The sequence below is a fragment of the Bos indicus genome, chromosome 4 (genome assembly GCF_029378745.1).
Source record: "Bos indicus isolate NIAB-ARS_2022 breed Sahiwal x Tharparkar chromosome 4, NIAB-ARS_B.indTharparkar_mat_pri_1.0, whole genome shotgun sequence".
NCBI classification, from domain to species: Eukaryota; Metazoa; Chordata; class Mammalia; order Artiodactyla; family Bovidae; genus Bos; species Bos indicus.
Genome location: NC_091763.1, coordinates 105,443,583 through 105,470,021, shown reverse-complemented (window position 1 = coordinate 105,470,021; position 26,439 = coordinate 105,443,583). Strand labels below are relative to the sequence as shown.

The following is a 26,439-nucleotide window of genomic DNA, read 5'->3' as shown; positions in this document are numbered from 1 at the left end:
CATTTTTTAATGGCTGCATCTGCAGTGATATTGGAGCCCAAGAAAATAAAATCTGTCACTGTTTCCCCTTTAAGTTTGTAAAAAGTGAGGACTTAGTGTATTACACATAGGTAAGGAGAATGAAATAGAAGCTATGTAACACACTCAAGATTCTCATTAGGTATAAACAATAAAGCCAGGATGCAAATGCCAGCAGCCCAACTCTATAGACTGAGCCCTTAGAGTGACTAGTTATTATTATCTCTCCTTTTGTACTGACAAGACTAAGGACCAGAGGGTTTAAATAATTTTCCCCCAGACACATAGCTTATTAATAGTTAGGCTGGTTTTTGAAATTAGACTTATCTGATTATACAGTTTCATATCAACTCCTACCATCTACTATTCTCCTTACAAATGAACCTCTTCTCATGTCTAATAAACTTAGAAATATTTTAAGTGGCAGAGCTTTGGGCCTCAATTCAGGAAGATAGGATACAGCCTAAGTGAAATATAAGCTAAAATATTTGTGAATATGATAGATATTTATGGTAGTAGTTCAGTTGCTAAATTGTGTCCGACTCTTGTGACACCCTGGACCGTAGCCTGCCAGGCTCTTCTGTCCATGAGATTTCACAGGCAAGAATACTGGACTGGGTTGCCATTTCCTTCTCCAGGCAATCATCCCAACTCAGGAATCGAACCCAGGTCCCCTGCATTGCAGGCAGATTCTTTACTGACTACACTACAAGGGAAGCCCAATAGATATCTATAGATAAACTAAAAGCCTAGGCAACAAATTCTGATCTTCCCCCTGCGTCAAACACAATGCCATTACAAACTCTTGGAAGATGTTCCAGGGCCCCAAAGCATGAATTCCATCTCCAAATAAAGAAGGTATGCAATGAAGTGTGAATTACTTAATGCATAAATGAATGGACTAAAGTCCCTTTGATATCTTCCCAACCAGTCAAGTCCACTCCCAGCAAGTGTGGCAGGAAGGATGCCGGGGGTAAAGAGGCCAAAAGAACACAACTGGAGACTCTGAGGCTTCTGTAGTGCTAGTATGAACAGCACTATGTGAAGTGTGGTCCAATGACCAGTGGTCCTTAAACTGTTTGTTACTGTTCTGTGAAAAGAAAATTACAAACTGTAAAGTAAATATTAGGAGAAGGAAATGGCAATCCACTCCGGTATTATTGCCTGAGAAATCCCATGGACAGAGGGGCCTGGTGGGCTACAGTCCATGGGGTTCCAAAGAGTTAGATGTGACTTAGCAATTAAATCAGAGAAGGAAATGGCAACCCACTCCAGTATTCTTGCCTGGAGAATCCCGTGGACAGAGTAGCCTGGTGGGCTGCTGTCCATGGGGTCGCACAGAGTCAGATACAACTGAAACGACTTAGCATGCAACAATGCATGCAAAGTAAATCTTTAGAAACATTTATGGAAATCTGGCTTCCTATGAGCTGCTGCTACTGCTGCTAAGTCACTTCAGTCGTGTCCGACTCTGTGTGACCCCATGGACGGCAGCCCACCAGGCTCCCCTGTCCCTGGGATTCTCCAGGCAAGAACACTGGAGTGGGTTGCCATTTCCTTCTCCAATGCATGAAAGTGAAAAGTGAAAGTGAGGTCGCTCAGTCATGTCTGACTCTTAGTGACCCCATGGACTGCAGCCTACCAGGCTTCTCCATCCATGGGTTTTCCAGGCAAGAGTACTGGAGTGGGGTGCCATTGCCTTCTCTGAGATGCAAATCCAGGAGCTGCTACTGAGTGATCTTGAACAAGCTAATACCTCAGGTGTTACCTTTTTAGAATAAAGATGGTCCTTTCAGCAGCAGAGGCAAGGATTAAAGAACTAACACAATTTGAACACTAGGGAAGGAAGGGTGAGAAGAAAGTGGAAGTGAGGTAAAAAGACACATGAAGTAAAGCTAAAGCAAGATGTGATAGACAAAAACACAGCTCAGAGCAGCCCTTGGCAGTTTGGCTCCCCATCTCATTTCTCATAGGTCAAGGTTCATATCCCAGGATATAACTATTCAGAATTTACGATAGCATCATCTTTCCCTTGACAGTCACCCAGGAAGCCCAAAGCAAGGTCTGAAAATGTTTTTTTCAGACAAGTTTTAAAGTAATATGGCAAGTTGGCCTGGATAGGCTCAGCTTATGGGCTTCCTTGGTAGCTCAGTTGGTAAAGAATCCATCTGCAACGCAGGAGACCCCAGTTTGATTCCTGGGTCAGGAAAATCTGCTGGAGAAGGGATAGGCTACCCACTTCAGTATTCTTGGGCTTCCCTTGTGGCTCAGCTGGTAAAGAATCTGCCTGCAATGCAGGAGACACATGTTTAATTCCTGGGTTTGGAAGATCCCCTGGAGAAGGGAAAGGCTACTCACTCCAGTATTCTCGCCTGGAGAATTCACAAAGAGTCAGACATGACTGAGCAACTTTTGCTTTCACTTTTCAGGGACATGAGAGCTATTCATGAGCATAGCTTCTTGTGGCCTCCAGTCAGCTTGGAATGAGCCCAGAAAAGGTGATAGCAGTATGACCCAGGATACAGGCAGTGCCCTTGGAAAGAAAGAGGTGGTTGAGAGGATCTGAGAAGTTATAGATCTGTGTCCATTAAAATGGCCCCACAGACATGCCATGAAAATAAGAATGAATATATAAAGCATTTGTTCTAGCATTAAGTATAGTTAATGCTATATAGCACAAGTATAGCTAGATAGCACAAGCATTAAGCATAGCTTGATGCAGAGATGGAAGAGGTTTTGGAAACTGTATCACTGGAGATGGTTTTAATTGTAGCAACTGAAAGCCTGACTCAAACTATCTTACACATTGAAAGGAATCTAGTAGATGATAAGTGAAAAATGTCTAGAGTAAAGGCCTACATTCTGTCACAGTTTTATTAGGACTTCGCTCTACTTCTGGGCAATGCTCTTCTTTTGATTTCTGTGTGTGGGCTTCATCCTTAGGCAGTTTCCCCAGTGGTCACTGCAAAATGACAGCAGCAATTTTGATTCTCATTCATAGGCCATGTTCATATGCCCAGAGCAATGTCTCAACACAGCTCATTCTGTGTTATCCCAACATTGAACATAAATAAAGGGTTTGATGTTTAACACAGGGATTTCACTGCTAAGCTTGGGACAAGCAGGTCACATCCCTAGTGCATTATAATTGAAAATAATAGAGGAGAGTAGAAGTGGATGCTGAGAAGGCAACCACAGCATCCACAGGTTTAACTCTTTTGTTTTGTATATCAAATAAATCTAAGAGCCAAAGCCCAATTATTTTCTAAATTTACATAGTCTGTCAATTCTAATAAAGGAACCACAATCTACTGCATATCATCCCTCACATATTTCCAAAGAAGAAGGTATACAATGAGGAAGGAGATGACTGAGAAGGAAAGATGTGATGTCAGAAGTACGCAAAAGTAGGCAAGTATGTGGTAATAACAGAGGTGGTGCAAGTAGAATAGTTTACCAAGGGAACCAATAGAAATGAAGACCCATAATCAGATTTTGGAACGAACTCTTCAGGACACTGGAATGGGTCTAAGATAAATAAATAAAAACAGAATAAATTAGGGATAAATAGAAGTTAATAGGCACCATTTACACATGAGTTTAGAAAGGATCTTTGAAATAATTTATAAGTTATAGACCCATGAAAGGTGATCTCTCTCATGAGCTAAAGATCAGACATGATTGAATCAGAAGGCTGGAGACAAGATAGTTCTCCTCCACACTGCAGAGGAGACCCAGCCGCCTGACCAGGCCATCCTTCATGTTTCCATTTTTGTTGTGTTCTTCACTTACCACACTGAAATCTGCTGTTTTGTATCAGGGGTCCATTTCAGTGCAATGGACGTGAGCTAAAGAGAAGGGTATGGGATATTAACCCCAATCCATGGAAAGAGAAAAAGGAACCAGAAAGGGAATACAACAGTGATTGGTGGATATGTCAGGAGAGGGAGGTGGACGTGAGGGAAAACAGGGTAGAGGCTACCTGAAGTTACTGATAAACCAAGTTAAATGTGGGACAGAAATGAAAAGGCTTTGCAACCATATGCAAGATTGGGGCTTCCTTGATGGCTCAGGTGGTAAAGAATCTGCCTGTGATATGGGAGATCTGGGTTCAGTCTTCTGAACCCACTCTAGTATTCTTGCCTGGAGAATCCTAAGGACAGAGGAGCCTGGTGGGCTACAGTCCATAGCCTTGCAAAGAGTGAGACAGGAATGTGACTAACACTTTCACTTTCTTTCATATACAGAATTGAGTTTAGAAGAAATTGACCGGATAAGTAGAAAGGTATTCACACTCTCCACAAATTAGTAGATTGATTAACTGTCCATTCATGTGTTAGTCTCTCAGTTGTGTCTGACTCTTTGTGACCCCGACTGTAGCCCACCAGGCTTCTCTGCCCATGGGTTTTTCCAGGCAAGAATATTGAAGTGGGTTGCCATTTCCTTCTCTAGAGGATCTTTCTGACCCAGGAATCAAACCTGGACCTTCCCCATTGCAGCAGATTCTTTACCATCTGAGCCACCAAGGAAGCACATTCATAGATAGATAAATAGATAGATACAGGCAATGATTTACCCTTCCTTTTTACATTGGAGAGCAAGGTGAGATAGAAAGAAGGCAATTCATACCAGGAAAATCCAAAGTCAGAAGATATGAAGAAGCAAAAATGCCCAATGGTTGAAGTACTGGTGACCCAATCAATAAGACAGGCTTGCAAGTAGAGGGCCTGATTCAATCTAGAACAACTGCAATGGGATAAAGACATTGAGAACTGTAAGAATGAGGCCAGGAAAAGGAGGACAGAAGTACAGATAGGTTGTTAGGAAAATCATGCCAATGAAAAGTTCAGGTTGCAACTAGCTCAAATGGCTGAGGACAATATACCATCTGGCATATCCTGGAAGGACAGAGAATATCTCTTAACAACTTGGAGTAGGAATTAAGTAGGCAACAAAAAATGAAACAGTTGGAAACTGTTAAAATTACTAACTGTTGCCAATTCCTGAATCCCTCCTATGCATTCCAATATACTTAGCACTTAACACATTATCTCTGATCACCATGATAGTCTTAAAAGGAATAATGGCTTTGATTTTGAGAAGCTTTGTGAAAGTAAGCAATTTATATCAATCAGCAGTTTGAACAAAAGAATCCCAATATTTCACTACACTGGACAAAATAAAAATGTGTTTTACATTTCAGATACTAAAATTTCTTGATCACTCAGTATTTTATATAAAAATTAGCAGATTTTAGATCAAAATCAGTTTACTCTATCATGGATTAATGAAACTTGATATGTGGAGAATATATTTGTGGAACGACAAACAAGTGTCTTTTGGGTGTGCTTGAGAATAAAAGCGTGTGCTCACAAATATATGCATGGCCTAGAGAATGCATTCAGGGTCATGAATAAAATCTCTCAGCCAAAATCCTCATGAATTTTACTATTGCATTTCCCTGTAAGAAAGGAAAATGTATTGGAAGGAAAATATATTGGGAAAAAAAACAACCCAACCACTTATGAAATCCTTGATATTTGTAATATGAATTACAAAATTCATATAAACCCATATTCCAAAATTACACTGACCTATGGGTGGCCTCAGCAAACCTCAAAAAATTTTGATTTCACAGATCTTTTAAGTAGGTAATGGAAACATTAACTATAACACCCATACACACATACACTCTCTTTGTCTCTCACTCACTCACCCAGGAGGCATTTGGTCACTAGAAGAATTACTAAATCATCTAACTAATTTCAGCAAATTACTGCTCAGATATGTGGTTTGCATCATGCCCAAACAGACTCCTAGTAGTTATTGTTCCTCATATCCACTTGTCTTCTGTGTTCTTAGCATAAAACAGGCAGTATTTTAACAGAAGTATCTGAGTTGGTAGGACTACACTTCTTGAGACCAGCATCCTGTTTTCAATGTTATAAACACTTGTTCGTGAGCTGGGAATAAGCAAAGAAGTAGTTAAAGAAACTAGAGAAATGTCAACACCCAGGAGTCATCAGTGATTTCTCTTGACACTCCATGCAAGCATAGATCCTAGGAAAAAATGGGACTAAGATACAGAAAGTCATTTCCATGGATCAGCTGGGATGTAGGGAGGGTGTCAATGGAGTTGCGAATCAGCTTATGTAGAAATAATGCTCTTGATCCATGGAATGTGGCTGTAGATGTTAGTGAAGACAGCAGAATGATCTGTCAGAAAACATCCAGTTGTCCAAGACATAATTCCTTGTAATTTATTGCCACATGTGGCTGGTGCAGCTGTGGTCACCTGCCAGACAGAACAGAGGGGATCAGAACTTCCTTCCCACCTGGAAATTTGTCAACTCTTGAACAAAAGCAAAGGCCACTATATCTGCCATGCAAAAGGACCTGGGATACAATAGTGTGAAAGCTTTCCACTGCATTAACCACTGCTACCTCCCACTCATCCCTGGACAGAAATTTCAAAATGATAACTGGAAGACAGCCTTACACTCCTCAACAATCTATTTCTCTCATCTCTCACATAGGATGGAGGAGACAGAGTCATCATTCTTCAGCCCTTTACTCTCTGAGCTCTCAGTCTGTCTGCAAAATATAGACCCTCATGACGGATGAGAAGTAACAGAGACACAAAGACAAAGAACAGAGACTGAGCTTATGGGCAAATGAAATGAGAAAGGTTACCTGGCACTCATCTGTGTTTTTTCTTAAGTGTCCCACACAGAACACGTCTTCAAAGAACTTTTTATGCAGTAATGTTCTGCAGACCAAATCAGTACTCAGTTCAGTCATGAAGCTTTGCAGGTAACCTCTTCTATTTCCTAAGCATAATAAATAAAGGAGACTTTCATTCCTCTTTTCATTTTCATAAGGTATTTTGCCTCCCTCTCCTTCAGGGCTTCTTTTCAGTTAGAATAGACTACAGAGAAAGAACATGGATTAAACATGTCCTCCTGTTTATTTATCATCTTTGAAAGATGATCAGCATCAAGGTGTGGTACCAACCAAGACACTCCAAACAATATCTGAATCCAAGCTCTGCCATCATGAAGTTTATGACTTTGGACAACTAGTTAACCTCCCTGAGTCTCAGTTTCCTCATTTATAAGATATAAATCCTAAGAAAACTGATCTACATGATATATGATGATGACTGAATAATACATATAGGATGCTTAGTGCCTGGGACATAATTAGTGTTCAACAAATGGTAGCATCTATCATTGTTGTAAGTGATAACCATATCACTGATAGGCAGGTAAAGGAAAAATATGATTTTCATCAATTTGCAAATTAAGATTCAGAGAAGTTAAAGGATCTTTCAGTAATCATATAATAAATGGCAGAACCAAAACTCAAACATAAATCCCTGAGCCTCAGCCCTCTGCTGTGTGTACCAATGTGATACATACATGCAACACATTGATTTAGGATTAGATTCCCAAAGCCCTAAAGGAGATGACCCCTTCTATTCTAAAGAGCTGACACCATTGCTCTATTTCTCCCGTTACAACTGGATGCTTAAAAATTAGTTCCAATTCCTTCCCCTGACTCCTCAGAGATCCTGAAGATGTGAACATATCCAAGAATACAGCTAACTATTCTTTTTTGACAATCACTCACCAAAAGATCTTTTATCCTCCACCCAGGTGTAAACCAAGCAATCTGCAATGTCACTTGAATTGGAAACAGGCAACTGAAACATGCTGGTAGAGAAGAAGGTGAGAGGTACAGACAACTTTATCAGCATAAGATCATTTTTAGGAGAAGTGAAAGTGAAGTTTGGGTGAATGATGACCTCCTCATAAGGCAGAATCTCCCCAATTAACTCTTGAAAAGTGGTGGCTCCACCAGTTAAGATAACCTGGAGATCTCTGGAAAATGGAGAGAAAAAAGGTTGATACTATCTACTATCACATATCACATATCACAAGGCTAATCTCTCTCTCTTTCTTTCTATCTCCCTCACACACACACAGTCATGTGCACTTTCCTTCCATAATAATCCATTTAAGCTCCTCTCATCTTTGTCCATCTAAACCTTTATGCGTAGCTGCCACTGTGGTCAGGTAGGTTGTCTGCCATAAAACGTAGTGGGTTGCTATTGTTGTTGTTCAGTTACTCGGTCATGTCCAACCCTTTGCAACCCCAGGCACCGCAGCATGCCAGGCTTCCCTATCCTTCACTGTCTCCCACAGAATTTGCTCCAACTCATGTCTATTGAGTTGATGATGCCATACAACCATCTCATTTTCTGTCACCCCCTTCTCCTGCCCTCAGTCTTTCCCAGCATCAGGGTCTTTTCTAATGAGTCAGCTCTTCGCATCAGGTGGCCAAAGTATTAGAGCTTCAGCTTCAGCATTAGTCCTTTTCATGAATATTCAGGGTTGATTTCCTTTAGGATTGACTGGTTTGATCTCCTTGCTGTCCAAGGGACTCTCAAGAGTCTTTTCCAACACCACAGTTTGAAAGCATCAATTCTTCAGCACTCAGCCTTCTTTATGGTTGCCATTAACCCAGACTATAACGTGAATGGTACCTCCAGGACTTAAGCATACAATAGCTTGGTCTCCAATTTTAGCATATTTCCAGGGAGAAGCTTAAATCTGACACCCAGAAATAGCTGAAAGAAGTGTACAAGTGGATAATCAAGGTTTCTCTGAAAGTAGTTTCTTTAAGTGGACTTCTTTGGGTGTTAGGGGTAAACAAGAAATATGAGATTGTACAAACGAAATAATTAACAGCTTAGAGAGTTGAAATATTTTAAAGCTAGGGAGGATCATCCAAATATGCTATGCTCTACTCATCTCAGTCAAAAATTCACTGTTTACAGGGTTTTCTGATGGGCCTTTACAAGAATAAGAGTCAAAAATACTGGATGTTCCACTGAGATCCAGTTGAAATCCACTCACTAACATGGCTCAAGATTCTAAATTTAGAACAGGACACTTCTCTGAGGCCCCTGAGTCTCCCACTCAGGGGTCTCTCCAACCATAACAGTGAAATAAATACCATATCGGTACTGAACACCACTTTTCTGCTGCAATCTCAAATGCTAAATTTATTTGTCTCCTAACAGCAGTATAATTTGCCTCAATCTATTCTTGTCACTCTGTTGGGAGTTTATAAGATAAAACTGTGGTGCTGGAGAAGACTCTTGAGAGTGCCTTGGACTGCAAGGAGATCAAACTAGTCAATCCTAAAGGAAATCAATCCTGAATATCCATTGGAAGGGCTGATGCTGAAGCTGAAGCTCCAATACTTTGGCCACCTGACGCAAAGAGTCAAGTCACTGGAAAAGACCCTCATGCTGGGAAAGACTGAATGCAAAAGGAGAAGGGGACGGCAGAGGATGAGATGGTTAGATAGCATCCTGACTTAATGGACATGGAGTTTGAGCAAACTCCAGAAAATAGTGAAGGACAGGGGAGCTTGGCATGCTGCAGTCCATGGGATTACAAAGAGTCAGACACAACTTTGCAACTGAACAACAACGGCATCATAAAATATATTTATAATTAAAAGTCTACTTATATTGAAGAAAATTCATAAGTAAACAGATGATTCTTGGGCAAATTATGGTAAGTGAATTTCAGCTTAAAACAACTCTATGGCATGGAGGAGGGCTTTCCTGATGGCTCAGTGGTAAAGAATCCGTCTGACTATGCAAGAGACACCAGTGTGGTCCCGGGTCTGGGAAGATCGCACATGCCGCGGGACAACTGAGCCCGTACACCACAACCACTGTGCTCTAGAGCCCACGCTCCACAATGAGAAACCGCGCACTGCAACAAAGAGTGGCCTCCATTCACCGCAACTAGAGAAAGCCCACTTGCCCCAACAAAGACCCAGCACAACCAAAAATAAAATAAATAATGTTTCAGAAAACTAAATTATGGTGAAAAAGTACCAGAAGCGTAGGTGCCTCTGAGAAATATGAGTGGAAAGTAACTGAAAAGTTTAGGATGAACATCAGGATATTGTTTAACTTAAGACTTTATTAAATATTCATATTAAAATTTGAAAAGTGAAAGTGAAAGTCAGACATGTCCTGCTCTTTGTGACCCCATGGACTATACAGTCCATGGAATTCTCCAAGCCAGAATACTACAGTGGGTAGCAGTTCCCTTCTCCAAGGGATTTTCCCAACCCAGGGATCGAACCCAGGTGTCCGGCATTGCAAGTGGATTCTTTACCAGCTGAGCCACCAGGGAAGCCATTAAAATTTACAAAGTAATAACTGAAAGAATAGAAAAAAAAGGACAATTTAAAAGTTATCTAAATTACTAATCTAACAAGAAAGCAAAAGTATTTTTACCCAAACAAAGTACAGTAGAAATTCAAAATAGGTAAAGAGCAAATATAAACATAGCAATAATCAAAATAACCACAAATGGCCTAAATTCACCAATTAAAAGACAAATTATGGTATTACATTTTTTTTAAGTCCTGCTATATATAAATTAAGATACATGCTTAAATCAAAAGGATACAGAAAGGTGGAAAAGAAAAGATGTAAACATGATATACCAGGAGAACAGTAACCAAAAGAAAACCAGGGTTGGTGTATTAAAAGCTGACAAAGATAGGTTTTAAGATAAAACATATTAACTGTATGAGAGAAAGAAATGACATATAATAACAGGTTTGATTTTACCAGTAATGTACCAAGTACCTAAATTTATAAATGTACCTAAATTTATAGATACCAAATAAAATAGCCTAAAATATATTTTTAAAAAACAAAAAGTAATAAATATAAATTCATAGAACTATTTTGACCAGTCTACTAACACAGAGGAATAATTTCAACACAATCCTCTCATTTCCTGGTTTCAAGCAAAAAAAAAATTAGAAAGCATATAGAAGATTTGAACTACATAATTTAAAAGTTTGATATACTAGATATACTGAACATACATAAAACTTTCACCCATAAAATTAGAGAGTATACTTTCTTTCAAGCACACAAGAAACATTTATAAAAATTGACTCCATACTAGTCCCAAAACTAAGTCTCAATGATTTTCAAAGAATCAGTATCACATAGATCACATTCTCAGACCACAAAACAGTAGTGTGTATCTGTTCATCCAAAACTCCTCATTTATCCCTCCTTACATTTCCCCTTTGGTAACCATAAGTTTGTTTTCTACGTCTGTGGATCTATTTCTGTTTTTTATATAAGTTCATTTGTAATATTTTTTTAGAATCCACAATAAGCGATATCATATGATCTCTGTCTTTGTCTTACTTCACTTAGTATGATAATCTCTAGATCCATCCATGTTGCTGCAAATGGCATTATTTCATTCTTTTTTATGGCTGAGTATGAAACTCCAATACTTTGGCCACCTCATGCGAAGAGTTGACTCATTAGAAAAGACTGATGCTGGGAGGGATTGGGGGCAGGAGGAGAAGGGAATGACAGAGGATGAGATGGCTGGATGGCATCACCTACTCGATGAACATGAGTTTGAGTGAACTCCGGGAGTTGGTGATGGACAGGGAGGCCTGGAGTGCTGCGATTCATGGGGTTGCAAAGAGTCGGACATGACTGAGTGACTGAACTGAACTGAATATTCCGTTTTATATCGCTATACCACATCTTTATCTATTCATCTGTCACTGGACATTTAGGTTGCTTCCATATCTTGATTATTGTACAATAAATAATGCTGCTATGAACAATGGGGTGCATAAATCTTTTAGAATTAGAGTTTTTGTCTTTTGGATATATGCCCAGGAGTAGGATTGCTAGGTCATATGGTAACTCTACTTTTAATCTTTTAACGATCCTCCATGCTGCCTTCTATTATGGCTGTACCAATTCACATCCCCATCAACCAACAGTGGAAGAAGTTTCCCTTATCAAAACATTTTTTTAATTTGGGAAAATTTAGAAAATTCACTCCCAAAATTCTAAACTTACAAATGGAAGATTTAATCAAGTGGAAATTCTATTTTATTTCTTTTTATTGAAGTATATTTGATTTACAATATTATATTAGTTTCAAGTGTACAAGATAGTGATTCAGTATTTTTACAGATTATTCTCCATTCATAGTCATTAAAAGGTAATGGCTGTAACTCCCTATTCTATACAATATATCCTTGTTGCATATGTATTTCAAACACAATAGTCTGTATCTGTTAATCCCATACACCTACTTTCCCCCTTCCTCCATCTGTTCCCCCTCTGGTAAATCCCAGCTTGTTTTCTATATCTGGGAGTCTGTTTCTGTTTTGTGTATACACTCATGTATTATTTTTTAGATTCCACATTTAAGTCAAATCATATTTGTCTTTCTCTGACTTATTTGACTAAGCATAATATTCTCTAGGTCCATCCATGTTGCTGCAAATGGCAGAATTCCTTCTGTTTATGCCTCAGTAACTTCTCATTGAATATATATATGTGGAGACATATATATATATATATATATATATATATATATATATAAAATCACAATTTCTTTATCCATTCAACTGTTGATGGACGCTTGGGTTGCTTCCGTATCTTGGCTACTGTAAATCATGCTTCTATGAACATCGGGGGTGCATGTATCTTTTTTAATTACTCTTTTCATTTTTTCTGGATATTTGCCCAGGAATGGAATTGCTGGATCATGTTACAGTTTTATTTTTAGTATTTTAATAAACTCCATGATGTTTTCCACACTGGCACACCAATTTACATTCCCACGAATAGTGTATATGAGTCCTCTTGGCTCCACATCCTCTCCAACATTTGTTATTTGTACCTTTTTTCATCATTACCATTCTGACAGGTATGAGTGATATCTCATTGGGGTTTTGATTTGCATTTCTTTAATAATTAGTGATATTACCATCCAACTGATATAAAAAGTCAAAGCACTTCCAAATAAATCCCAACAGAATTTTTCATAGAATGCAACAAGTTGATTTTTAAATTTATGTAAAAGAATTCCTAAGCATTCCTGATGAAGAATAAGATGGCTGGCCAACCACATCACACATCACAAATTATGATAAAGTCATAATTATTAAGGCACTGTGGCCTATACTAAATAAACCAATGGAACAGCAATGACAGCCCAGAAACAGACCCATGTACAGATGGAAATTTGATAGACGACAAACAGATACTATAGATCAGTGGGGAAAGAAGGGACTACTTACAAATGATATTTGGATATTTTGCTTAATACGTTAAAAAAAATAAAATTGGATCCCTACTTCACATCATTCACAAAAATCAATTCCAAATTATACAAAAAATTTAAATATTAAAGTCAAAGCTTTAAAATCTTTAGAAGTAAATGTAAAGGAATATCTTTCTGCTTATGATCATAAAAGATATTTTCAACTGGGCACAATGATCAATAACCACAAATAAAGACTAATTCAAGTTTTAAATTTAATTATACTGAAGTTAAGAACTCTTTTTACATTAATGAATCACTTATTTTTTCATTGAAAGCTTGCATGCTTTATATGTTTGTATATATGTCTTAAACGTTAGTTGCAAAGTACCATGTGGGTTTCTAATTTATTTATATATATATATATTATTTATTATTTATAAATATTTATTTATTTATATATTTCCTTTTTTTTTGACATTAAGAACTTTTATGCATGAAAATACACTGTAAAGAGAAGATAAAGCCACAGAGTGGAAGATATTTTCAACATGTATAACTGACAAATGACTAATATCTAGAGCACTTATAGAAATCCTATGAAGCAGTATTTTTACAATACACAAAATGTTCGAAAGACAAAAAAGAGTATTTCCCAAAAGATACATTATTGTCAGGAGAAGGAAGAGGGGGAGGGGGAGGAAGGATGTTGATCATCACTACTAGTCAAAGTAACACAATTAAGATAATTGACACTTAATCAGCAAAAAAATTAAAGAGCTTGACAATACCCAATGTTGGAAGAACTCATAAATTGCTGGAGGGTGTGTAAAGATAAACATTTGCAAGCTCTACAACCAAGAAATTCCACTCCTTATTATATATTCTATTTATATACCAAGAGGTGTACTTACAGATACAAACCAATATGTTGTGATACCAATACATATATAGATACAGAATATCTGTCACAGATACATATACAAGAAAAAGTTCTAAGGTACATGGTACAAGTATGTTTACAGTAATACTTCAAAATAGCAGAATGCTAGAAATAACTGAAACATCTACTAAGAAAAGAATGAACCAAACTGTGTGACATTCACATTGAAAAATTATACAGCAATGAAAAATGAAATACAGTCACATCTAACAGTTTTGGATGAATCTTAAAAATGTTAAGAACAATGTGCAGGTTTATTTTTATGTGTATATGAAATATTGTTCTATACCATAAAACTGTTTCCTTTCTGGACATGTTAAACATAAGAACGTGTAGTTAAATTTTATCTGTGTACTTGAGCTCCCCTTTACCATCAAATCATTAAGACTTCCTGACTAGCACAAGTTCTATACCATTTCCACAGGAGTGTTGAGCCTCAGTCTGGAAGCCTTAATAGAATAGAACATTCCCCACCACTTACGGTAAGAAGCAGTGTGCTGCCGTTATCACCCACTGAGGAGCAATCAGAGTCCCCATACAGGACTTGTAACTGGATTTCAGATATAATAAATAGAAAAGATTGTTTAGGTCTGCAGTATCTTCAACAAAAACTGAAATAACACCTGAAACACACAAAGAGAAGAATCACTGGGATATAACCCAGCTGGTTAAAGGGAACTGGCATGGTTATGGAGATTTTAAGACACCAGTGTCAGATAGTATCAATATTTACCACATTGATCACTTAGCCTACCCTATGGTACTGAGTCCCATACTGTACAAAGACTGTACCAAGCACTTTGTTATTGCTGCTTAGTCGCTCAGTGATGTCCGACTCTTTTGTGACCCCATGGACTGTAGCCCACCAGGCTCCTCTGTCCCTGGGATTTCCCAGGCAAGAACACTGGAGTGGGCTGCCATTTCCTTCTAAAGAGAAGCAGGGAGATAATGCAGAGGAGAAGGACATACACGGGTATTGAACTCAGATAGACTGAAGTCAGAATCCTTGAAACAACCATCATTTACTAGTTATATGACTTTAAGTAAATTTCCTAAGGTTAAGTTCTTACTTTGTAAAATAATATAAACTGCATCCACTCCACCTTTTTATTTCCTGTGAAAATTTTAAAAAATGTATTTTTAAAGTATCTAAAATGCAATCTCAAAAACGACAGAATGATCTGTTCGTTTCCAAGGCAAACCATTTAATATCACGTAATCCAAGTCTATGCCCTGACCAGTAACGCTGAAGAAGGTGAAGTTGAACAGTTCTATGAAGACCTACAAGACCTTCTAGAACTAATACCCAAAAAAGATGTCCTGTTCATTATAGGGGTCTGGAATGCAAAAGTAGGAAGTCAAGAAACACCTGGAGTAACAGGCAAATTTGGCCTTGGAGTACAGAATGAAGCAGGGCAAAGACTTAATAGAGTTCTGCCAAGAGAACCTACTAGTCATAGCAAACACCCTCTTCCAACAACATGAGAAGATGCTACACATGGACATCACCAGATGGTTGACACCAAAATCAGATTGATTATATTCTTTGCAACCAAAGATGAAGAAGTTCTATACAGTCAGCAAAAACAAGACCAGGAGCTGACTGTGGCTCAGATCATGAACTCCTTATTGCCAAATTCAGACTTCAATTGAAGAAAGTGGAGAAAACCACTAGACCATTCAGGTATGACCTAAATCAAATCCCTTATGACTATATACTGGAAGTGAGAAATAGATTTAAGGGACTAGATCTGATGGACAGAGTGCCTGAAGAACTAGGGACAGAGGTTCATGACATTGTACAGGAGATAGGAATCAAGACCATCCCCAAGGAAAAGAAATACAAAAAAGCAAAATGGCTGAGGAGGCCTTACAAATAGCTGTGAAAAGAAGAGAAGCCAAAAGCAAAGAAGAAAAGGAGAGATATACCCATTTGAATGCAGAGTTCCAAAGAATAGCAAGGAGAGATAAGAAAGCCTTCCTCAGCGATCAATGCAAAGAAATAGAAGAAAACAACAGAATGGGAAAGACTAGAGATCTCTTCAAGAAAATTAGAGATACCAAAGGAACATTTCATGCAAAGATGGGCTTGATAAAGGACAGAAATGGTATGGACTTAACAGAAGCAGAAGATATTAAGAAGAGGTGGCAAGAATACACAGAACTGTACAAAAAAGATCTTCACGACCCAGATAATCATGATAGTATGATCACACACCTAGAGCCAGACATCCTGGAATGTGAAGTCAATTGGGCCTTAGGAAGCATCACTACGAACAAAGCTAGTGGAGGTGATGGAATTCCAGTTGAGCTATTTCAAATCCTGAAAGATGATGCTGTGAAAGTGCTGCACTCAATATGACAGCAAATTTGGAAAACTCAGCAGTGCCCACAGGACTGGAAAAGGTCAGTTTTCACTCCAATCCCAAAGAAAGGCAACGCCAAAGAAAGCTCAAACTACTGTACAATTGCACTCATCTCACACGCTAGTAAAGTAATGCTCAAAATTCTCCAAGCCAGGCTTCAGCAATACATGAACTGTGAACTTCCAGATGTCCAAGCTGGTTTTAGAAAAGGCAGAGGAACCAGAGATCAAATTGCCAACATCCACTGGATCATCGAAAAAGCAAGAGAGTTCCAGAAAAACATCTATTTCTGCTTTATTGACTATGCCAAAGCCTTTGACTGTGTGGATCACAATAAAGTGTGGAAAATTCTGAAAGAGATGGGACTATCAGACCAGCTGACCTGCCTCTTGAGAAACATGTATGTAGGTCAAGAAACAACAGTTAGAACTGGACATGGAACAATAGATTGGTTCCAAATAGGAAAAGGAGTATGTCAAGGCTGTATATTGTCACCCTGCTTATTTAACTTCTATGCAGAGTACATCATGAGAAATGCTGGGCTGGAAGAAGCACAAGCTGGAATCAAGATTGCAGGGAGAAATATCAATAACCTCAGATATGCAGATGACACCACCCTTATGGCAGAAAGTGAAGAACTAAAGAGCCTCTTGATGAAAGTGAAAGAGGAGAGTGAAAAAGTTGGCTTAAAGCTCAACATGCAGAAAACTAAGATCACGGCATCCAGTCCCATCACTTCATGGGAAATAGATGGGGAAACAGTGGAAACAGCGTCAGACTTTATTTCTTTGGGCTCCAAAACCACTGCAGATGATGACTGCATCCATGAAAATAAAAGACACTTACTCCTTGGAAGGCAAGTTATGACCAACCTAGATAGCATATTAAAAAGCAGAGACATTACTTTGTCAACAAAGGTCCGTCTAGTCAAGGCTATGGTTTTTCCAGTGGACATGTATGGATGTAAGACTTGGACTATAAAGAAAGCTGAGCACCGAAAAATGGATGCTTTTGAACTGTGGTATTGGAGAAGACTCTTGAGAGTCCCTTGGACTGCAGGAGATCCAACCAGTCCATCCTATAGGAGATCAGATCAGTCCTGGGTGTTGATTGGTAGGACTGATATTGAAGCTGAAACTCCAATACTTTGGCCACCTGATGCAAAGAGCTGACTCATTTGAAAAGACCCTGATGCTGGGAAAGATTGAGGACAGGAGGAGAAGGGGACAACAGAGGATGAGATGGTTGGATGGCATCACTGACTCAATAGACATGGGTTTAGGTGGACTCCAGGAGTTGGTGATGGACAGAGAGGCCTGGCGTGCTGTGGTTCATGGGGTCGCAAAGAGTCGGACACCACTGAGTGACTGAACTGAACTCAAAGTACTTAGTGGGATTTCCCAGGTGGTTTAGTGGTAAAGAATCTACCTGTCAGTGTTAGGGACATGGGTTCAATTCCTGGTTCAGGAAGTACTCCTGGCGAAGGAAATGGCAACCTACTCCAGTTTTTCACTTTTCACTTCATGGTACTAGAATCGCACACTGTACAAACACTGTACTAAGCACTTTGTTATTGTTGTTTCTTCACTCAGTTGTGTCCGACTCTTTTGAGATCCCATGGACTGTAGCCCACAAGGCCTCTCTGTAAGAATACTAGAATGGGTTACCACTTCCTCCTCCAGGGTATCTTCCCAAACCAGGGATTGAACCCAGGTCTCTTATACTGGCAAGTGGATTATTTACCACTGAACCACCTATGCAGCCCCACTAAGCACTTTAAGTACTTAAAAAAAATTTTTTTTAATTTTCACAGGAAACAAGATAAAGTGGATACATTTTATATTATTTTACAAAGTAAGAACTTAACCTTAGGAAATATACTTAAGGTCATACAACTAGTAAATGATGGTTTGTTCAAGCATCCCAATTTCAGTCTACCTGATTCCAAATCCCATGTACATCCTCCTCCACACGATCTCCCGCTTTTCTTCGCCCTGTCTGCAGTTTCCCAGGATGACTTAGCTCATTTCCAATCTCCCAAAGGCTTAAGCCTTCTTGGTTGAATCCACAGTCACAGTCACGCAGCCTGTCCTGCAGCTCCCTGACTTTTCCTACCAGCACACTGCAGGGATCCTCAGAGACCAGTCAGTGTGACTCCAACAGCAATAAGTTCATTAGTTAACCAAAATTAAAACTTTAATTCTGGCATGAAAAGATAGGGAGAGATATTCTGAACATATGGGCATGTAAATATAGGTCAGTACTTATTCTCTGGAAACAGATTATCTGGATTCAAATTCTAGCTCTATCCTTACCAGTAGTAGGAACTTGTACAAATTAGGTAGATCTCTGTATCTTAATCTCCTTATTTGTACACTGAAATCACAAACGAACTTCTCTCCTAAGATTGCTGTGAAAATTGAATGCATTAATGTATGTAAATCACTTGAAAGAATGTTTGGCAAATAATGCATATAATGTGTGTTCAATAAATGTTATTTTACACTATGGCAGTTTCAAGAATATTTTTATACTGATAAATTGCAAACTAATACTCAGAAAAAGATACAGACAAAGCCTCTCCATTACCTACCAAACAACTAAACATTGGATACTGACTGGTATCACCCTTTTTTTGCATTATTGCTACTTCTTTATCAGTGACAGCTCCAACCCCAATTTAATCCTCTTACCTACTAATTAAAACATTTGAAGTACCCAATTAGGGTTCAGTTCAGTTCAGTTCAGTCGCTCAGTCATGTCTGACTCTTTGCGACCCCATGAATCGCAGCACACCAGGCCTCCCTGTCCATCACCAACTCCGGGAGTTCACTCAGACTCACAGCCATCAAGTCAGTGATGCCATCCAGCCATCTCATCCTCTGTCATCCCCTTCTCCTCCTGCCCCCAATCCCTCCCAGCATCAGAATCTTTTCCAATGAGTCAACTCTTCGCATGAGGTGGCCAAAGTACTGGAGTTTCAGCTTCAGCATCATTCCTTCCAAAGAAATCCCAGGGCTGATCTCCTTCAGAATGGACTGGTTGGATCTCCTTGAAGTCCAAGGGACTCTCAAGAGTCTTCTCCAATACCACAGTTCAAAAGCATCAATTCTTTGGTGCTCAGCTTTCTTCACAGTCCAACTCTCACGTCCATACGTGACCACTGGAAAAACCATAGCCTTGATTAGACGGATCATCTAGTCAACTAGGGTTAGGATACCCTAATTAGAGTCAGAATGTTTCTTCTTGACAACACCGAATTCTGAACTGACTCCATTTCTCTAACTCCATCTTCCAAATTATCCATCAAACCATTTAAGATGCTCCTCCCAAGTTCCCTGTACTGGGACACATGAGGTTCTCTGGAGTGTGTTGTCCCTACTGCATAAAGTTAAAAAAACCTCACTTAAAAAGACTCTTGGTGGTGTTCTTGGTGGCATCTGGTTAGTGGGTTCAACAAGTTAGGTCAAATATTGCTTTTTCCAGTTCAGGAAAGGAAACAGGAAAATATAAAACTATTTCTTTTTTTAAAAAATCTATGTTCCAACTGGGGTTTCTCTTGCTATATCAATTTATATTACTGGTCTATGGGTTTTCATCTAATAAGTAGTAAAAGAACAATGATTTATGCAATATCCCCAAGCATTCAGCATAATGCCCAGCACACAGTATAAACTCAATACATAGGTATTATATAAATGAATTAATGACAGATTAGAGTAAAACTCACTTTGCATGCAAGGGGCCACAGGAAGGCTCTGAAATTAATGCAAGGATTTTATGGATTCATATATGAAACAAGCATCATCACTAAAGGCTAATATTATGTATACAGACATGTATACTTCTGTCCAAATATATACATGCATGCATTTTTTAAATCTGTTGAATACTAATTGGTTTCTGCCATGCATGCATGAATCCATGCTTAGTTGTTTCAGTAATATCTGACTCTCTGCAACCCCATGGACTGTTGCCCACCAGGCTCCTCTGTCCATGGGATTCTCCAGGCAAGAATACTGCAGTGCGTTGCCATTTCCTACTCCAGGGCATCTTCCCAACCCAGAGATCAGACCGGTGTCTCTTGCATCTCCTGCATTGGCAGGTGGATTCTTTACCACTAGCGCCACCTGCTTCGCAACTTTTTTTAGCATAAGAACACCTTTTAGTCTTAAAATACTTTGAATCTTTTTATGATGTTAATGTTGTTGTTCAGTCACTAAGTTGTGTCTGACTCTGCAACCCCATAGACTGAAGCACACCAGGTTTCCCTGTCCTTCACTGCCTCCTGGAGTTTGCACAGATTCATGTTTGTTGTGTCGGTAATAATATCTAACCATCTTATCCTGTAGTCTTTCCAGCATCAGGGTCTTTTCCACTGAGTCAGCTCTTTGAATCAGGTGGCCAAAATATTGGAGCTTCAGCTTCAGCATTGGTCCTTCCAATGAATATTCAGGGTTGATTTCCTTTGGGATTGACTGGTTTGATCTCCTTGCAGTCCAAGGGACTCTCAAGATATATGATGTTAATACATCATGTTTTATTAATAAGACTAAGAGGAGTTCTTATGGTCAAAAAGTGGCAAAACACTTGCATAGGCAATGTTCTAATTCCAGCACATAAATCTAATTCTTATTTAACTCCCACAATCTATCCTGAATCCAGATCATCTCTTGTTAGCGAGAATGCTGGGTCATGTCTGAGTCTTTGCAACCCCATGAACTGTAGCTACCACACTTCTCTGTCCACCGAATTTTCTAAGCGAGAATACAGGAGTGGGTTGCCATTTCCTACTCTAGGGGAGATTCTTGACCCAGGGATCAAACCCACATCTCCCATGTCTCCAGCATCATCATGTGGATTCTTTACCACTGTACCACCTGGAAGTCCAAAAGGACTATTAAGGAATACTATAAACAACTCTTTGCCTACAAACATGAAAACCTAGATGAATTCTGTCTAAGATATTCTCTGCCAAAACACAAGAAGAAATAGACAATCTAAATATGTCTATATCTATTCAGTTCAGTTCAGTCGCTCAGTCCTGTCTGACTCCCCGCGACCCCATGAATTGCAGCACGCCAGGCCTCCCTGTCCATCACCAACTCCCGGAGTTTACTCAAACCCATGTCCATCGAGTCGGTGATGCCATCCAGCCATCTCATGCTCCGTCGTCCCCTTCTCCTCCTGCCCCCAATCCCTCCCAGCATTAGAGTCTTTTCCAATGAGTCAACTCTTTACATGAGGTGGCCAAAGTACTGGAGTTTCAGTTTTAGCATCATTCCTTCCAAAGAACACCCAGGACTGATCTCCTTCAGAATGGACTGGTTGGATCTCTTTGCAGTCCAAGGGAGTCTCAAGAATCTTCTCCAACACCACAGTTCCAAAGCATCACTTCTTCGGCGCTCAGCCTTCTTCACAGTCCAACTCTCACATGCATACATGACCACTGGAAAAACCATAGCTTTGACTAGACGGACCTTTGTTGGCAAAGTAATGTCTCTGCTTTTCAATATGCTATCTAGGTTGGCCATAACTTTCCTTCCAAGGAGTAAGCGTCGTTTAATTTCATGGCTGTAGTCACCATCTACAGTGATTTTGGAGCCCAAAAAAATAAAGTCTGACACTGTTTCCACTCTTTCCCCATCTATTTGTCATAAAGTGATGGGACCGGATGCCTTGATCTTCGTTTTCTGAATGTTGAGCTTTAAGCCAACTTTTTCACTTCCTCTTTCACTTTCATCAAGAGGCTTTTTAGTTCCTCTTCACCTTCTGCCATAAGGGTGGTGTCATCTGCATATCTGAGGTTATTGATATTTCTCCCGGCAATCTTGATTCTAGCTTGTGCTTCTTCCAGTCCAGCGTCTCTCATGATGTACTCTGCATAGAAGTTAAATAAGGGTGACAATTACAGCCTTGACATACTCCTTTTCCTATTTGGAACCAATCTGTTGTTCCATGTCCAGTTCTAACTGTTCCTTCCTGACCTGCATATAGATTTCTCAAGAGGCAGGTCAGGTGGTCTGGTATTCTCATCTCTTTCAGAATTTTCCACAGTTTATTGTGATCCATATAGTCAAAGGCTTTGGCATAGTCAATAAAGCAGAAATAGATGTTTTTCTGGAACTCTCTTGCTTTTTCCATGATCCAGTGGATGTTGGCAATTTGATCTCTGGTTCCTCTGCCTTTTCTAAAACCAGCTTGGACATCTGGAAGTTCACAGTTCATGTATTGCTGAAGCCTGGCTTGGAGAATTTTGAGCATTACTTTACTAGCGTGTGAGATGAGTGCAATTGTACAGTAGTTTGAGCTTTCTTTGGCGTTACCTTTCTTTGGGATTGGAATGAAAACTGACCTTTTCCAGTCCTGTGGCCACTGCTGAGTTTTCCAAATTTGCTGGCATATTGAGTGCAGCACTTTCACAGCATTATCTTTCAGGATTTGAAATAGCTCAACTGGAATTCCATCATCTCCACTAGCTTTGTTCATAGTGATGCTTTCTAAGGCCCACTTGACTTCACATTCCAGGATGTCTGGCTCTAGGTGAGTGATCACACCGTCATGATTTTCTGGGTCATGAAGATCTTTTTGTTTGGTTCTTCTGTGTATTCTTGCCACCTCTTCTTAATATCTTCTGCTTCTGTTAGGTCCATACCATTTCATCCTTTATCAAGCCCATCTTTGCATGAAATGTTCCCTGGTATTTCTAATTTCTTGAAGAGATCTCTAGTCCTTCCCATTCTGTTGTTTTCTTCTATATCTTTTCATTGATCGCTGAGGAAGGCTTTCTTATCTCTTCTTGCTATTGTCCTTTACATTATAGTGGACTGGAATGCAAAAGTAGGAAGTCAAGAAACACCTGGAGTAACAGGCAAATTTGGCCTTGGAATATGAAATGAAGCAGGGCAAAGACTAATAGAATTTTGCCAAGAGAACGCACCTGTCATAGCAAACACCCTCTTCCAAAAACACAAGAGAAAACTCTACACATGGACATCACCAGATGGTCAACACCGAAATCAGATTGATTATATTCTTTGCAGCCAAAGATGGAGAAGCTCTATACAGTCACAAAAACAAGACCGGCAGCTGACTGTGGCTCAGATCATGAACTCTTTATTGCCAAATTCAGACTTAAATTGAAGAAAGTAGGGAAAACCACTAGACCATTCAGGTATGACCTAAATCAAATCCCTTGCAATTATACAGTGGAAGTGAGAAATAGCTTTAAGGGACTAAATCTGATAGAGTGCCTGATGAACTATGGACTGAGGTTCGCCACATTGTACAGGAGACAGGGATCAAGACCATCCCCATGGAAAAGAAATGCAAAAAAGCAAAATGGCTGTCTGGGGAGGCCTTACAAATAGCTGTGAAAAGAAGAGAAGCGAAAAGCAAAGGAGAAAAGGAAAGATATATCTATTAAAGATATCGATTAAACAATAACCTTCCAAAAGAGAAAGCATTAGGCCCAGATGAGTTGACTCATGAATTCTACCAAACATTGAAGTAAGAAATTACACCAATTCTCTGCAATCTTTTTCAGAAGATAGAAGCAGAGGGAATATTTCCTAAATTATTCTATGAGGCCAGCATTATCTTGATACCAAAAACAAAGTCATTACAAGAAAACTACAAAAAAAAAAAAAAAGACCTTCTCATGATCAAAAATCCTCAACAAAACATTAGTCAAATCTAATTCAACAATGTATAAAAAACATACATGCTCTAAGACCATGTGGGATTTCTGCTATGTATGCAGGACTGGTTCAACATTTGAAAATCAATTAGGAGCTCTTTCCTATGTTTTTTTCTAGGAATCTCAAAGATTCGGGTCTTTTGTTTAAGTATTTAATTCATTTTGAGTTAATTTTTGTGAGTGGTGTAAGACAGGTTTTCCATTTCAGTTTTCTGCATGTGGTTATTCAGTTTTCCCAACACTATTTATTGAAGAAACCATCACTTCTTCATAAAGTGTTCTTGTCTTCTTTGTCAAATATCAATTGATTGAATATATAAGCATTTATTTCTAGGCTCTCTATTCTATTTCATTGCTCTATGTTTCTATTTTTTTGCCAATACCACAATGTTCTAATTACTATAGTTTTGTGGTATAGTTTGAAGTGTGATGCTTCTGGCTTTGTTCTCAGGATTACTTTGGCTATTTGAGGTCTTTTGTGATTCCATATAAATTTTAGGACTGCTCTTTTATTTCTGTGAAAAATGTCATTGGAATTTTGATGGAGGTTTCATTGAATCTATAGATGGTTTGGGGTAGTATGGAAATTTTAACAACATTAATTATTTCAATCCATGAACATGCTGCTGCTGCTGCTAAGTCGCTTCAGTCATGTCCGACTCTGTGCGACCCCATAGATGGCAGCCCACCAGGTTCTTCTGTCCCTGGGATTGTCCAGGCAAGAACACTGGAGTGGGTTGCCATTTTCTTCTCCAATGCATGAAAGTGAAAAGTGAAAGTGAAGTTGCTCAGTCATGTCCTACTCGTAGCAACCCCATGGACTGCAGCCCACCAGGCTCCTCCATCCATGGGATTTTCCAGGCAAGAGTACTGGAGTGGGGTGCCATTGCCTTCTCTGCCATGAACATGAGATATCTCAATTTTGTTTATGTCTTCTTTAACTTCTTTCTGCAAAGTCTTATAGTTTTCATTGTACAGATCTTTCACTTCCTTTGTTAAATTTATTCCTAGGTATTTTATGTTTTTGATGCTATTGTAAATGGGATACCATAAAGTTCCTAGAAGGAAACATAGGAAAGAAAAGACCCATGTTAACATGGGTCTTAACAATGCTTTTGATACGACAGTAACAATACAAGCAACAAAAGCAAAAATCAACAAGTGATGGCACATCAAACTAAAAAGCTTCTGCATAGCCTGCACAGAAAATGACTGGTAGATGACATATTTCCCAAACTTTCCTGTTTCTGGTCCATCAGCTCTCCCTCCCAACGGAGCTCTATAGCCTTATCTCCTAGTTGAGGCCCAATCAAACAAGACAGAGATACCTTTAGTCACTCACCAGTTATCATCAGCAAGGTTAATAGGATACACTTCATGTTGATGCCTGAATCTTGTCCTGAGGATAAGGTTCTAGTGGAAATAGTCACAAAGCAGGAACAGAACTTATAACCCACTTAGGAATTCTGACAGCAGGATGAAGTGCAAATGAGAGAACTGGGATGGGGACTCTATAAGCCCATCATTTAGAGGCTGCTTCTTCCAGTCTTGATCCTTAGTATAAAAAAGGATTCATTAGTCACACCTGCCAACTCTCTCAGTCAATTGGCATGGAAATCCTCGCAGTCTAATTGATATCTGCCCTATGGGAAGATGAGCTTCAGGGGTCTGAGCCTTATCCCTTATCTAAGGAAGTGAGAACCGAGTGAACCTTCTGTGGTATTAAAATTCATCCCAAGTTCTTTCCCTAGCTTCTCAGTTCTTTTCACCAGTTCCTCCCCCACAGTGTTTAACTAGCACCCCTCCCTCTACATGTCCCATTGACCCTCTGCTTTCTGGGCTACTCTGATGAAGCAGAGCTATGACTCCACCCTTCTCTGTGACACAGACTCCCTTCTCCTTTATCCATGTCACACTCAGCCCGCCCCTCCTCAGAACTGCTTCACTTGTACATGTTGTATTCACACATACCATTTGAAGAAAAGTTCTCAACCAACACCAGTACTAGAGGCCCCTGTCAGATCTCCAAATCTCTTCCTACTACACTGCCCTCTGGGACAGCATACTCTTGTTCACTCACTCTCTCCTTTCTCTGTGGCTGCTTTGTTTAAATGGATTTTTTTGGCAGCAAATACAAGAAGTGTGAGTGAAAGTCGCTCAGTCGTGTCGAACTCTTTGCAACCCCATGGACTATACAGTCCATGGAACTCTCCAGGCCAGAATACTGGAGTGGGTAGCCTTTCCCTTCTCCAGGGGATCTTCCCAACCCAGGGATCG

General features: G+C 39.4%; 1 protein-coding gene across 1 annotated transcript; it reads right to left on the bottom strand.

Moving 5' to 3' along the window:
- Window positions 1–1,532: 1,532 nt before the first annotated feature.
- Window positions 1,533–26,439, bottom strand: LOC109557957 (serine protease 58-like). Its single transcript, XM_070788277.1, has 5 exons — window positions 25,505–26,439; window positions 14,579–14,720; window positions 7,651–7,901; window positions 6,712–6,848; window positions 1,533–6,313 (listed from the first exon to the last, which is right to left on the bottom strand). The coding sequence occupies exons 1-5, from the start codon at window positions 25,539–25,541 to the stop codon at window positions 6,167–6,169; spliced, it is 714 nt and encodes a 237-aa protein (XP_070644378.1). The 5' UTR covers window positions 25,542–26,439; the 3' UTR covers window positions 1,533–6,166.